This window comes from Trematomus bernacchii, unplaced genomic scaffold (assembly GCF_902827165.1).
Source record: "Trematomus bernacchii unplaced genomic scaffold, fTreBer1.1, whole genome shotgun sequence".
Lineage (NCBI taxonomy): Eukaryota > Metazoa > Chordata > Actinopteri > Perciformes > Nototheniidae > Trematomus > Trematomus bernacchii.
This window is the reverse complement of record NW_022987714.1, coordinates 11,305,609-11,321,729: the sequence shown is the minus strand read 5'-3', so window position 1 is coordinate 11,321,729 and position 16,121 is coordinate 11,305,609. Positions and strand designations below refer to the sequence as shown.

Here is a 16,121-nt window from a genome sequence, read left to right as displayed (position 1 = left end):
GTCCTTCTGCAACTCCACAGGAGACACTTAAGATTTAAAAAAAACGTTGGATTTAGAATTCACATGGTGATCCTTTTTCCAAGGACAGTTCAGACGACATTTCTGAGTTATGATGTTGAGTTAGAAGAGAGCCAGTAGTGAATTCATCATACATCCAAATGAAGTTTATAGTGTGATATATTTGTATTTCTGTTCCCCATGCTCAGATGATCTCTGTTGTCAGTCTGACAGATGATCAATGTTTCCCAATGTTTAGCCTCTATATCTTATTACAGAATAGGTGGCCTGACATAATTGAGCTTTGATTCATTTTAGTTATATTTCGCTGACATTCAACAGATTTGTTCTCAAGAACAAACAGACACAGCACAGCGGAAATGTCAGAACAGAACTGATTTTATTTAATTACATTAGATGTTCTTCTTCTAAAAGATGCCATTGTCCAGCCTTTGTCAACAATATTTGTGCTCTAGTCTTTGCAGGAAAGCATCTGACTTTTAGGCTGTAATTTGCAAACAAGAACCAAAGCCCTCGGGAGCAATAAACATTAATTGAAACATGTGGGTAATATGCTTATTTATTACCCAAATGTTTCAGTATCTAGGGACTTTGAAGAAAGTTTTACATCCAACAGCAGGCTGACAATACTCCACAGCTTGTAAGCCATTCAGCTGCAGTCAGCCAGAGATATTTTGTGTGTAATCTGACTCGTCTGCCTACACAGTTCTGGGCCCTACCCGCATGGAGGGGCAGCGTCACAGTCCCATAGCCCCTTTTTTAGCCAGCATGACACCACCACAGCCAGCAAACCTCACCCCCTCCTCAGAGATTCACATGGGGGCTGAGTGTCTGCGGGGCGGGGCTCGGACTAAGGACTGTTTAGAAGCAAAACTTTAGCTCTACATGTTTGTAAAAACACCAACAAACAATGGACAGGAAACAGAATCTGAACCGCAACGAGACCTTCTCCTTCGTCAACCCCTGGATCAGATATTTTCTCTTCTTCTTCAGCTTTTTATTCTGGGTAAGTACAGTTCTACTGTTGAAAGATTACTTCTGACAAAAACACAGAGGTTATGTTTATTCTCTCAGACATATGACAAGCTATTATGGAATTGTAGCTTTCCAAAAAAGTCAGATCTGCAAGAAAAAGGAGGGCAAAGGAAAAAAAGGAAAAAGCTTACAAATAATAAATGAAGAAATATAATTCAGATAGTATCCGTAGCTGCAAACAGCAGGAGCACCCTGCCACCCCGCTGATACCTATTTTAAGTTTACTACAGTTATATATGGACTCAGAGATTGCTCATACATCAATGTAGCATATGGTGAGTTGTGCATTCAGATCAGATCAGATGAGCCCTGAGTCATGCTGAACTCCAAAACGACTGGTCTCTGTGTAGGCCTGCTGCTAGTCTGCATCTGAATGTTTCTGTTTTTCTCATACTGCTACTTTTAGGCGGTTATTGAATGTAGGCTGCATTGTTTCACATCATGTCTGCACATATATGTTGTTCATATTATATTCAGTAGTGCATGTTGTCTACCCGGGGGGGTACATGTTGTTGAAGTTACAAAGGGAATATGTAGGGATTGTGGAATGACTAACCTAATTTGAACAACAATAGTAATCATTAACAATGTTAAATTCCATACTCTTCCAGACCACATTCATTGTTGGAGTACTTATAGCTACAGTATATGTATGAAAAGGAATTGGTTTAAGATCAGTATGTCATAAAGTCACCAGATTTCATTTTATAGTTTTTCATAATAAGGTCCAAAAAGTCTCAGTATAGTTCGGTATAAATACTGTAGTCATAGTGTCATAAAATATCATGAAAAAATGATGGCATAATAGATAAATAAAATGTCATGACAAAAATCATAGTATTGTATGTCATGAAAAAGTGTAGCATTATACTGTATTGCTATGAATACAAATCATTGTATTGTATGTCATAAAAACGTTTTTTAAATGATACAGTATAGCATTCAATAGTAGTATCATATATAAGATACTACTATATGACGTCATGACAAAGTTATAAAGAAATGTTTGTGATTATATCATTAAAAAGTCAGTAAAAAGTCGCAGTGTAGTATTTTACAAAATAAGTCATATAGTCTGTCAAAAAAAGTCACAAAACAGTCATAGAAGTCAATAAGTCCACATTTTAAAAAAACATTCACGGTATATGTCAACATTATTATGAAAAAAGTCAAAGTTAAGTATGTCCAAAAAAAAGTCTTGTAAGTCGAAAAAAAAGTATTGTTACAGTACATTATTGAAAATGTTGTAGTTCAGTATGTCGACAAAAGTCATAATATAGTATGTGGAGAAAAGGTCCTAGTATACAATATCATATTGTATGTCGAAAAATATCGGAAGGTCATAGTTTTGTATGTTGTAAAAAGGTCATATTCTAGAATGTCCCAAAGAGTCAAAGCATAGTACTGTATGTCAAAAACATTATAAAAAAAGTAATTAAAAAAGTAATTAAAAAAATATGAAAAAAGTTCTTAGTATTGTATTTCATATAAAGTGATAGTATTGTAGGTTGAAACAGAAACAGTCAAAGTATAGAATTTCGAATATATCATGAAAAATGTTATAGCATACTATGTTGAAGAAAAGTCATAGTAAAGTTTTTTTAAATATCATAACAAAGGTCATAGTGTACTATGCCAAAGAATATTGAAGAAGTTAACAATAGTATGTCCAAAATATCATAAGGAAAAGTCATAGTATTGTATGTTGAAAATAAAATGAAAAAAAGTCATGGCATAGTAAATAAAAAACTATGAAAATTAGGCATTGTATAGTATGATAGTTTAGTCAATTGAAAAAGTAATTTAACATTGTTGTCAAGTATACCATGAAAACAGTGATAGTATAGTATTTTAAAAAAAATGGAAAACGTCAAGTATACAATATCAAATAAAGTAATTTGATATTGTATACTTTGACTTCATTGTATGCATGAAATAGGAAATAGGAAAATTAATGGTATGTGGAAGAAAGTCATAATATAGTTTTTCAAAATATCATAGAGAAGTTGTAGCATAGTTTGTTGGAAATATCATAAAAAATATGTAGTACAATATGTTGGAAGAGGTAATTATATAGAATTTCGAAAAAGTAGTGATACTATTATATGTTGAAAATGTCATGTTAAACTATGTCATTACAAAATATTTGTATATTATTGTATCAAAATATCACGTAGAGTCAAACAAAGAGAACCTCAACAAATATGAAAAACAAATCAAAGTATATGCATCCACAACATACACCTTTATAACATAAAAGTGTTTAACAACCTCTAGTTTAAAAATCCTATCAAATGCACACATTTGAAATTTGACGGATGGCGTCATGTGACAGACTTGAATGGAACATCCGATATACAAAGGGTAAAGTATCCATTAGTACAGGCTCCACTGCGGGTTGTTGGTGTGACTGAGTAGGAGACAACCAGGACTGCTAGAGGAAGAGAGGAATGCATAGGAGACACATCCCTGCAGCCATTAAACCATCCATAGGGCCCTTTGACCATCATCTGAAGTTGCTTTTACACGCACGCACGCACGCACGCACGCACACACACACACACACACACACACACACACACAGAAGGATCACATCTCTGCAGAGTCCCTACATATCCATCATATCCCTGTTTATCCATTCCCACACAAACACAGCAAGGGTTGCAAACACTGTACCGCTCTCTAGCTGTGTTTAGAGCCAATCTGCGGTTAACTGCAGCCCTAAGCAGCCGCACAGCCCAGCCCGTGTTGACTTTGTTTATCAGACACGGGCCCAGAAGTGAACACTGCAGCCCTAATCCATCAGGTCTTTGTCCCCCCGTCCCCACGGCTCAGTTCAGCTGGCTTTCACCTCCACACACAATCCAGCGGGAGAAGCCTGATTCATCCCTTTGAAAAGCCTGAAAACAGAGCTGGAATACAATCACTGTGTGTGCATGTGTGTGTCTCTTCTATAGCACATGCACGCTGCCACCCGTACTCACATAAATACACACAGTTGCAAACTGACAAATGGAGCTGCAGGTGCACACACTCCTACACAACAGAGAATATCTGTTAAGAAACAAACAAACTGTGCTTTCAAAAATCTTAAAAACACTTCAGTTCTAAAGAAAAGCTCGATCTTTATGTTTTGTTCTGCTTTTGTCTCCCAAGTCAGATTATTGATACAAAAATGTGCAGGGGATAAAACAAACCAAAGTGACACGTAAAATAATGGGCTGCACGTGAATGGCTGCTGATTAAAAAAATGCACCTTTTTCATAGCAATGTATTCCATGTACAGTAGGCTACAATGGATTCTCCCAACATTCATTGATTCCAATTCAGACTTGTAACACAGAAATAAAAAAAAGCTTTATTTGTACAGGCTTAACAAAAGGCATTGTTTATGCAAACAAGCATTCATACACAATTAGTAATCAGGAGTCATTGCGTGTGAATCTGGAGGCTACAGATAAAAGCCAAGCCATGCATATTGTTATTTAAAGTGAGAAAAACAATCAAGTGAGGGAAATTAGTCCTGACAATTCAATCAACAGGAAATTCCACCTACGTTCCACCCTTTTTGCTGTTTCATTGTGTAGCGTCTGTCAGGTTGCGTTCACGTCCTCTGCAGTTTTACAACAAACTCTACAGCAGCACCATTAAACAGCAAACACCGCGGCCTGGGTGCTGTCACTGCTCTGAGACCTCATTAAAAGAAGGTAGTCTCCCCTTCATCCAATGCATGCACGCTGTGGGCAGCTGCTGTCTCTTTTGTGTTCAATATTTCATACAGAAGGAGCTTTTTTTGCCACTGTAATGTTATTTCCCATCTTTTTAGAAAAGCACAGAGAATGTCTCCTGCGGCTTGACACCCTGAACTCCTCGCGCTCACGCCATCTCTCACCTTCACTCTGTTTTTTTACCTTTCTTTCTATGGGTTTCTGCTGTTGTAGTTTAGGACACTTCAGAAAATAAATATAACCTGTTTTTCACATTCACTGCTCATTAAAGCTTCGGGTTGCCATTGCTTTCTAACCAAGGTCAAGAACCACTTTGGGGAGATTCAGACAGAAGAGTTAATGTCAAATACTGAAGAAAGAAGTTTTTAATTCTCAAGGCCAAAAAAACGAGTCCTCCACTTTAAGTTCCCCCAGAAGAATCCTTCAAATTCAAATGATTAAAGCCGAGCTCCATATGTTTTGTTATTTCTTTCCCACTGACATCCATCTGTCTTTTTTTACCGCTCACACATAAACTGGCGCTGTTGACACGGCTTCAGGTGCTCTGCCGACTCAGCACCAGGGGAAAGGCTCCGCGGCGCTAATCTGATCACACCTGTTCTGGTGCGACAGTGCAAATAAAACCTGTTCAAAACAAAGACAGCTCACTAAAAGCAATATCTTTTTCTTGAAAGCTTCCAAATGTGAAAATACAGAACGGGCCAGAAGAATTATTCTTCAATAACCGCTGCATTGTCTAGAATTTTAAAGGGAGAAATAGAGAATTTGCATAAGGTTGCTCATGGAAAGACACAATTAGTTTAAAGAGCTTTAGAGGAGTTATTAGGCCATTTTCTATTCATTTAGACAAAACCTGTCTGAAATATCAAGGAGCAAGGCAAGGCAAGGCAAGTTTATTTATATAGCACCTTTCAACACAAGGCAATTCAAGGTGCTTTACAAAAATGAAAGATATTCAGACAAAGGCATTTAAAAACAGTCATTAAAAAGAAAAGATAATAAAAGAAACATTAAAAGAAAAAATACATTAATAAAAAGTATTATTTGTATTAATAAAATAATACTTTTTATTCAGTACAGTACATACAATAAAAAGTTACAGTGCAGTTTAAGATATGAATAGTTCACACAGAAGTTCCACTTTACTGATGCCTTTCTTTAAGGTCTCTCCGAACATGCTGTATGTTGTATGGCACAAAGGGAAAAATCAAGGTTTAACTTCTTATTCGACCAGGTCAAATCTTAGCAATTACCTGGAATTGCAGCATTTGGAAGCCAACAAGCCAAAAACCTGAAAAGACATTGCTTTTTATAATCAAAATGTAAGGCAACATTTATTTGCCATTTAAATGAAGTGTTTTAATGTTATGTTCCCTCCTTTTTCCAGGTTTTCTCATTGTTAATTGTTGCCATCGGGGTGTATGCTAAAGTCCAGAAAGCTACAGGTACGTACAGGACCGTTTTCACTCATTCTGCTACATACAAATTCACTTTTCCACACATAAATTGCTTAATGTCATCTGTTTCAACTATTGAAAGTGATTTCTTATGTTACATTTATCTCCTGTGATAAACTGTTCCTCCTCCGTACATGACGGTCTCTTGAGCTGTGCTTGTGGGAGATGGTGTCCTCCTTTAAGAGCACACCTGAGGAGCAACCCCAACACAAGGCCATCATTTTTCACATTTAGTGGGGTCAGCAAGTATTTATCTTTATCCTTAGTTCACCTTGTAATATGCAGATGGACAACATAACGGATTAACCTGGCCTCATCACACTGATTACACAGCTGCACCATGAATAATCCGTGACAGATCATTTATATTTTAAATAGATGAAGTCAGCCAGTGTGGGAAAGGCGCCTGGGAAAACAAAAATAAGGGTGTGAGAGGGAGAGAATTAATTTGAATAATGTTAGAAAACAGAGAAATGAGGAACAGGGAAGAAACTAAGTGATGGTAGGAAAGTAGTCCGATATCTTAACAGGAGCTGTCTCTCTGCCAGACACGGTGCGGGACACGTTCCTGATCGACCCGGCTGTGATCCTAATCGTGGTGGGGGTGGTCATGTTCTTCATCACTTTCTGCGGCTGCATCGGAGCCCTGCGAGAGAACATTCGCCTCCTCAAGACAGTAATAGACATAACAGACACTAACTCATCCAGATCCAAGTCGTAAATCTCATGTGTGATAACAAATCCGACAGTTATGATCCCGTCTGAGTCAGGCCATTTTTTAAACATGTGTCTTTTTTTTCTAGTTCTCCTTCACCCTGACGTTTGTCTTCCTCACCCAGCTAGCCATATCCATCATGGGCTTCTTCTATTCTGATCAGGTACGCGTCTCTTTCCTGAAATGCTGTGGACTAGCCTAGTTACTCTATAGTAGAGTCACTTTAAAGGTCACACTTGGTCCCCAGTTGTTTTCCACAGTGACACCATCGACCACGAATACACCTGAGCTCCATTGATTTTGAGTATTTGTAAACTACAGTGAATGAAACTTAACAAGGCAAAGCATCTGAACCCGCAGGGGAGATGTCTGAGCCACACAGCGTGCACAAAAGAAAGTAAACACATATACACAGAACAACAGTGGAAATCAGTGTTTGTGTCTGCCAGAGAAGAGATGAAAGCACCCAATTTGGGCTGTAGGCCTACAATTACATTTCAGTGCAGTTTTAACTTTGCCGCAGGTCGGAGCAGCCCTACCAATATAGTTGAAAAGAAGATATCATATTAGACTCAAATGGCTATCATGTTTGGCATGCTTGTGGAAAAGAGCTTCTTTTTTTTTTTTTAAGGAATTCAAAACGTCCTTCCCTCCTTGTTGCTCAGTGACATGACCTCCTGTTTAAACTGGCTAGAGATGAGGTTCTCTAACTGGACAAGTATACCAGGATTTGGGCAACTTTTGGGGATTCATGCAGGCGTTTGTCCTGAGAAACATTGTGTACCGCACACTATATACAACTAACTGACTCCATGTTTCTCTCTTCATTTATTTCCGGCCCCTCCTGTGACTGTTCTTGGTTTCCTCTGGCTCCTGAATATTCTGTTGGATCTTGTGTTGCATCACACATATGCATGTACAATCAACCAACAGCTTGTTCTGTAAATGCTCTAGGCCAGGGGTCGGCAACCTTTTTGATATGAAGTGCCATTCTAAAAAAAATTTTTTATCAGCGTGCCGACGATCGTGAATTATCAACGGGGGGGGGGGGGGGGGGGGGGGGGGGTGTTGAAGAGCTCGACGAAAACACTCGTTTTCGTTAATGGGGCTCATTCACTGGCGCTTCCACAAACAACAACCAACATAATTGTTACATTCAAATGAAGTAGCCTACATTATTCAAGTTTACATTAACTTTGGATAATAACACGGGAGAAATGAGCGGGAGCGCTTTTCCTCTCTCCCCCTCTCTCTCTCTCTGTCCTGACAGCCTGCCAGTATCTCAAGCAGCTCACTGATCCTGTAATGAGTGACAGTGAAGAATAAATATATTTATAACTAGTTCCAGAGGTAGATCAAATAGCTAAGTGTGTTAGGTCTAACTCTTGTGTGTTCTGCTCCGCTCACCGGTCCGTCACAGCGGGTGGAGCTGCAGGATTTCTGCTTCACACGCTGCATACCGCTATTTTATTGTCTTTTTCGGACACCTTAAAATACTGCCAGACTGGTGAAGCGATTTTGGCGAGCTTGTTTTGCCGCACACAGAGAAAAGTGTCATGTATGTTACGTCTCACAATCGGCCTTTTTGAGTGGGGCTGCGTTGCGTGCATGGCTTCCTTCTGCAGGTAACGGGGAGACGCGCTCTGGCGGCGGTCTCGTTCAGGATCCGAAAATAAAATTAATATTTTGTACACTTATTCCACTTATTCCTAGTGTGCCACTGGTTACGGTGCCGCGTGCCGTTGGTGGCACGCGTGCCAGGGGTTGCCGACCCCTGCTCTAGGCCATTTATTATTGAGATGGGTGTAGGGGTTTAGGGTTTTGCTTGTTTTTTTTTTTCTTGTGTATGCATTTAAGAAAAAGGGGGACAAAATGGAAAGAAGATTAGAGCAGATCATGAACTGCCTGCCGGCTGCACTGTCCCGCTTTGAACTGGTCTCTGTATTTGATTTTAGCAACTTCATCTGATTTTATTTTATTTTTTTCATTTTTTAAAGCCACAAACCATTCCGCGTACTGCATTACCACTCTCACACTGAAATGTTACTGACGTGCAGGCGAGAACGCTGTTTTACCACAACACAAATTACAGTAAAACCATTGAGGAGAAAATATAATGATCATTTTTAATGATGAACTGTTGTGTGGAACAGTCGTGTGTTCTCGGTCAGAGAGTTTATAGCTGCAGGAGGGAAATTAAAAAAATAATTACAGTCAGGGCTCTCCGAGTGCCCTTCTGGTTCAGCCAACATTGAACCCAAAGACGATCAGAGCTCCAGTGAGCCAGACTTATTTCTTTTCAGAAAATGAAGGCAAATGGTAAAATCACTATCTATACTTTTTGTTATCTACATCATTCACATCTTTGACCCAATATACTTGCCATAGCTATCAATGGTAATTATCTTTCTCTGATATTGGGGATAATTACAGACTTGTGGGTGTATTCACTTTAATCTCTTGCACAAAAACAAAGTTGTGGATGGTGCAGAGACAGCTACTGAAATATAAAGTTAAACCAATTTCTTAACATTGATGTACATAATGCAATGTGTTGATTGACATATGTTAGCATTAAACAGTAAGAAGAAGAGGAAACAATGAATAAATCCCTAAGGTTCAATTTACTCAGATGTCTCAGAGCGAGGGGGCTTCCAGGGTCAGGCAGTCGGGGGCTTGTTGCCATGCTCAAGGACACCTCAGCAATGCCCCGGAGTCACACTGGCACCTCTCCAGACACCAGTCCACACTCTGTCCTCGTTCCAATCTGGATATGAACCAGCGACCTTCCATTTTCCAACCCAAGTCCCTACCAAATGTGTTCATTACGTGCACACTAATTGCAAAAACATTGCAAAATGCAATATTGCAATCCAAATGGCGTCATCTAAATGAGTTTTATAAACCTCAACAGGAACAATTACACAGTTTTTATCAAGGAAAATAAACTAATTTAGAGATAGTAAAGAAAACATTTTGTGTGGAGAATTAATTTCCTATCCTTTTAGGAAACAATAAGGATTGTGTAACCCCTGTTTGGTGGTTCACTTCACTGAAATAAAGTAACCATGTCTGTATGAGAACGATGAATGTAGTATGTGGATTCCTGTGTATTCGTATACCAGTACACAACCACAGTGATTGATTTGGAGGCATAAGGGAAGCGAAGGATTTCCCCTCTAGCATCCACTTATCTCCTACAGTAACATCCCATTAGGGCTCTTCTGGGAATATAAACACAACAGCCAGTGGTGGCGTCGCTCCCTGACATCAGTGTGTGTCGAGGTGCCTGCTGCCTGGCGATACCTCTCCTCTCCCTTGTGTTCTCTGTCAGAACTCGGACTGCCTGCTGCTAAACAGAGCAGTTTAACAAGCCTCCCAGCATCCTTCCTTGCTAAATGATTCAAATGCTTCGGCACTTCAAAGTGGAACGAAATGTTCCATTTCAACAGATCCCTTGAAGGAGACTTTGGCACTAATGACATGAGGAGGTGTGACTTGAGCTCCGAGGCTCACGATCGTACACCACCACGTGAAAAGACAAGAGAGAGGGGAGGAGGGCAGGGTGAGGGGGTGGGAGAGAATGCTGGATAAATGCTAACACAATTCAGTAAAACAACTTCAGGATAAAGATTTTGGGCTATTTTGATACAGTTTACGGTATTTGTCAATGTAACCTGTTCAGACGCAGGATTTAATAATAAGAACAATTCAGTGGGCCTTCAGCTAACTGTGCTCAGAAGTTAATTTCAAGCTTAATGACATTTTAAAGTTCAGCGGATCATTAGCATACAGTGTTCCTATTAGCATATATTACATCTGAACTCAGTCTGTACAACCGTGGCCTTGTTTTTTCTTAAGGACGGAGGAAAAATACATTTTCTTACACTCAAACTAAATCATTTAAAATGAATACCATGGACAATGAAGGCTAAGTAAATAAAGTAGCTCACAATTTTAACGTCTCAATCAATCACATCTCTTTTGAAATCTTAATTATTCAAACAAATCAATGTTAGTCATTTATATTTCATCTGGGTTTTGTTTCTTCAGCTCAAGTGGAGCTGATGAAAAATTACCACATTATAATATCAAATGGGCAACTTTAAGCAATTATGTTCTGCAGTGGAAACAGCCGGAACCTGCTCTAGTTGGTATGCACCGTGTACATGGATCTCAAAGGCACGAATGATTTTTATTATGGTCGTTATTCTGTACTCCCATTGCAGCAGTTCCTGCTCCGCTGCCACCTTGGCAAGTTACATTCCACAGGATGCTCACACAACGCAAACAAGAGGATGTTATGTGTCCCCCTTAGACATCTATTATTATTATTTATGTTTATTTTCACAGGCAGATACAGAATCATAGAATATTCACCGATGAGACTAATGTTGCATATCAAACGGTTATAGCCTAAAAGCTCATTTGTAGCGTATATCCCTGGATGGCATTTTATAATACATTTGCAGTGCAAAGCAACATAAATATTGTATATGCCATTTAAAATGCCTGTATATCAAATCCAAAGAAAAGCCCCAAGATTAGCGCTAAATACATGCCTGATCACTCTCGAGAGTCAGTTTAACTTGGATATGATGAATGATCCTATGATCCAATTTTAATTGTGTGAGGATTTCAACAGCATCTGTCTAAAAGGTGTGTTCACAGAAAGACACTTCAAGTAATTAAAGGAGCCAGAAAACCTCAAGAGGTTTCACCGTGTCACCGAGCACACATTTGTAGACAAGTTCAACACTGGCAATTTTAATGAAGTTATTCAAACGATTAAAATTCTTTAGTACATGTGGAAATGAACGCTATAATTCTCTCTCTCTCTCCCCTCTCTTAGACCCGGGATGCTCTGGGAAAGTTTGTGAAGAAAGCCATCGTGCACTACAGGGATGACCTGGATCTGCAGAATCTGATGGATTACATCCAGAAAGAGGTGCTCTGGCCAATGCCTTTTAGCTGGAGTGTCTTTACTTGTGTCTTTAGCTATCCACATCACACACATCTTCAAATTGATCTGTAAACCAGTAAATCACAAGAAGAAACCACAGAGCTGCATGCTTGTTCTTTTGGCCTTGGTAATGTAATGTAATGTAATGTAAATGTGATGTTAATGGATTTCCACATGAGAGGCATGACAGTTCCTGTGCTCTGCGGGGCTCCTCCTGTGATATCCCTCCTCCATCTGCACACACTGGCACACTTTGGAAGCCTGGGTTTTCCCACGGGAGAAGCCCAGACTGGCAGGATGTACAGATTAGAGCAGGACCACGAGTCTAAATTTAAACCTATGCTGTGCTGTCTCTGTTTTTCTCTCAGTTCAAGTGTTGTGGGTGGAACAACTACACAGACTGGTCTTGGAACCTGTACTTTAATTGTACTCATGAGAACCCCAGCACGGAGCGCTGTGCTGTGCCTTACTCCTGCTGCACTCCTGTTCCTGGAGAGGTGCGTGCTTCTCTCTGTGTGAGATACACAGCGTGGACAAAGCCTTATGGAAAAGTGATAACTGTAAAGTGATTTAAAAGCACCGCTGTAAAGAAGCCTTGATGTTGAATGCCAGTTAGTGTGTAGAGGAATGTCTTAGCTCGAAAAAGGACAGGTTTCAGAGGAATGTGAAGCTACTAATGAGTCCCAAGGAGCTCAGTGTAAGGACGTATAGAGGTATCCGTCACCAGGGAGACGCTGTGTGTAGAAGTATCAGACTCTGAAACTGCACTTAAAGTTCAACCTTTACCACTTACAGGCAGAGAAGTATACAGCATGCTATGAAGGGTTGTCGTAAATCCACTTACCGAGATTATAATTATTAAATCATATTCTTTTGATTCATGTGAAGAAAAAAAAAAGTTGAACGCTTCTTGCTTGAGCTTCAAATGAATGTTAAATCGACTGATTTTTTTTTTACGTTATTCACAACTGCCATGTAAGGGCAAAACAAAATAAACTCCCCTCTCAAGAGGACTAACATAAAATGTCAGGCTGAAGGAATAAAGTGAGACGAAATGACAAAGTATATTTCATGATTATCAGGCTTAATGAGCATCCCTACAGCAGTTAGTGTTACAACTAATTTATATACACACACACACTGGTAGACAAAAACAACTACAGGTATAAGCTTAGGTTAAACAAATGGATAAAACATGCTAATCTCCAACATATAGTGCTGTCGGATATGCTGCCTACAGTAACCTGAGCAACCTTTGTAGCAGAGTTGGCAGCAGTGATTAACCTATTTCAAAATTGAAGCCCTGTTTCATGAAGGTTTTATGGCGTTTTGTCTACACATAATCACACATGCAGCCGCCTTTCCATGCATAACAAATGAAATGTGTGCAGATAAGGATGCATGCCGGCACACAACAAGCAGTATATATGTAAATACACTTTTCATGCATGCAAGAATGCACCCATTTGCACTTGCACAAAGGACGCATACTGAATGCTTGCCTAACCTGCAGACATACAGCAGCGCATTGTAAAAGCAACCAATTCCTTCTAGTGTGTGTTAGCGCAGAACACTAAAGAGTGCATGTAGATCCATCACAGTCATATTGATTATACATCATACTACACGGAAAACAGATCACAGTAACCTTTTTCCTACATGGGTGAGGATATAATGAATTAAAGACTAGAGGGGCTGATGCAGTGCTGCAACCTGCTGGCCTGAAACTGCATGACTGCTTCAGGGACCTTTTGTCATTACATTAATGTAGTTGTATTGCTCGCTTGCAGTCTTTTCCTGTTTTCTCCAAGTCTCTACAATTAACAAAACTCTCCCGAGGCTGTAACAATAGTTCATATATTTGTGAATTTAAAATAACACGAGAGATGTGGAACGTGTGAAAGCATCTTATGAATACTATTTCAGGGTATATGCAGGAATCCTGAAGTCAAATGTAATACCTTTTAAGACCTTTTTTAAGACCCTTTTCATACATTTTAAGACCTCATCGCCACTTCGAGTTCTAACCGGTTACATTGGCGACACACTTTACCTCACATTATACAGTATTGATTGTCCTTCCTCCTTATCTTCCAACCATTTGGACGCAGACTTGCATTTCCCCATAACGATGTTGTTTAACAACCGGAGTAAACGGACCTTCACGCGCTATCAAGCAGTGAGCGCGATGTCCTGTTCAGATGACGTCAAATCCAACGGGATGCCATAAATAAACTACACAGAATCACACTACACACCTACGCAATGATTACATTCAGGCACACTTTAGAATACAACCTCTTTGGACAATTTATATACTTATTGAAAACAAGCTACAAAATGTAATACCTTGGAAAATGCTGTTTAATACTTTTTAATAGCCTTCATTTTCGCTAAATTGATTTATCAACTTTTAATACTTTTTAAGACCCCGCGGACACCCTGTATTTACATTGTTTAAACAACAAGAATAGTAAGGCTAGTCTCTAAAACGTTTTCTGTCTCTCTGTCCTTCGCCTTTGTCCATGTGGTGTACAGACGGTGGTCAACACTATGTGCGGGTTTGGGGTTCAAACCCAGAAATACCTGGAGGCAAACAAGTTCATCTTCCCGGTGGGCTGTGCCGACAAAGCGGTGTTGTGGATCGAGTCTCATCTGTTGCTATTGGGGGCCCTTGCCCTTGGTCTGGCCTTGCCTCAGGTAACAACACTATTTATTTGCCACTAATTGGCAACATTTAATTGCCATCAGTAACCTCAGACAATTCTGGGTTGGAATGGCTTTAGTCTTGTTTTAAATAAGCTTCCACACACAAACACAAGTCGATATAGGCATCAACTGGAGGCTCACAGTATTGAGCGTGTAGCGATCAACATATTGACGGGATGTGCTCCCTCAGAGACTTCCATGGTGCATTTGGACGAAGGCAGCTACGTAGTCCAAGCAGCAGTCCATCAATCAGGTCCCTGAACCTCTCCTGAAGTAACATGGTAGAAAAACTGCCCTGCACAAGTTGGCTCACATGAGAACCTTGTAGAGAAGAGGGGAAAAAAACCTAATGAAAATCTGACTCTAAAAGAAACCAAGCTTAATGTGAAGCCATTGGGACAGATCTGATTTAAAATAGAGGGTTATACCTAGACAGCAATAACCAGGCACAAGGGGACGATGAATCTTTAACTGCACATTATTCATTTATTGCAGGCCGAAAGCTCAGGTTAATGTGAGACCGAGGTAGAGGTCTGCGTGTGATAATGTAAGATTATGTGCCTAAGAAAAGAAGCACACTGACGATTCCCTCCTCTCACCAAGCACCGCTGCACAACACCTCAAATCACCCCACATGAAGTGCTCTTGATAAGTCAAGTCAATATGTTATATTGGCCATGAAATGTAATTAGCACCTAGCTGCTTCTAAATAATTTGTACAATTACTTATCAAACTGATTCAGCCACAGTGTGTCACATTCTCCCACAGCATGCAGCTTTGCCACTAGATCTTAAGTCTGATCTCTGTGTCTCTGATATCTGCTGATTGGGTCCCCAAAGATCCTGTTAAAAGGGAAGCATGTGAATTACCCATGAGTCCTGTCAAAACAATTTCACTAGTTTTCCAGTTTGCTTTGATGTGCAGGAAATCCGATGATGGAGCTTTCTTTTTTTTTGTCATCCAAACTTAACACCATTTCTTGATTTGTCTGCCTAACAAGACACATTTAAATCAAACCTGTAATTATTGGAAAGCTTTGTTAAAAGCTTTTTGCCACTGATTGTGTTTTCTCGCTGTGAGAAACACTTTGAAATCAGTCTCTATTTGACGTAAAAAGTGTTAAGATCCTCTATATACCAGTATATATATATATATGCGACAAATGAGTGTGAGGGGCCTTGAGATGCTCGGCACAGCCTGTACAGTTTCAGAGAATCTGTTTTGTAATGTAAAGCGCTGCTACTGTCCTCCAGATTGCAGGCATCGTGCTGTCCCAGATCCTGATCTCTCAGATCCAAGATGAGATTACCTCAGTGTTGTGAGAGCGGGCCGGCGCAGAGGAAGAGAAGGGAGGAAGAGGAGGGAGGAAGAGGAGGGAGGAAGAGAACATACAGTGCTCTACTCAGCTCGTCTGACACGCGCAAGGACATCTTTTCTTACGGCTATTGCATCACTGCAACGTTTGAACACATTCAACATTCTTACCATGCTGCTG

At 39.8% G+C, this 16,121-nt stretch overlaps 1 protein-coding gene across 1 annotated transcript; it reads left to right on the top strand.

The window, feature by feature from the left end:
* Positions 1–880: 880 nt before the first annotated feature.
* On the top strand, positions 881–16,067 carry tspan33b (tetraspanin 33b). Its single transcript, XM_034141879.1, has 8 exons — positions 881–1,024; positions 6,169–6,226; positions 6,787–6,914; positions 7,042–7,116; positions 11,806–11,901; positions 12,285–12,413; positions 14,455–14,616; positions 15,880–16,067. Exons 1-8 carry the CDS (start codon positions 929–931, stop codon positions 15,946–15,948), a joined length of 813 nt encoding a protein of 270 aa, XP_033997770.1. The 5' UTR covers positions 881–928; the 3' UTR covers positions 15,949–16,067.
* Positions 16,068–16,121: the final 54 nt, after the last annotated feature.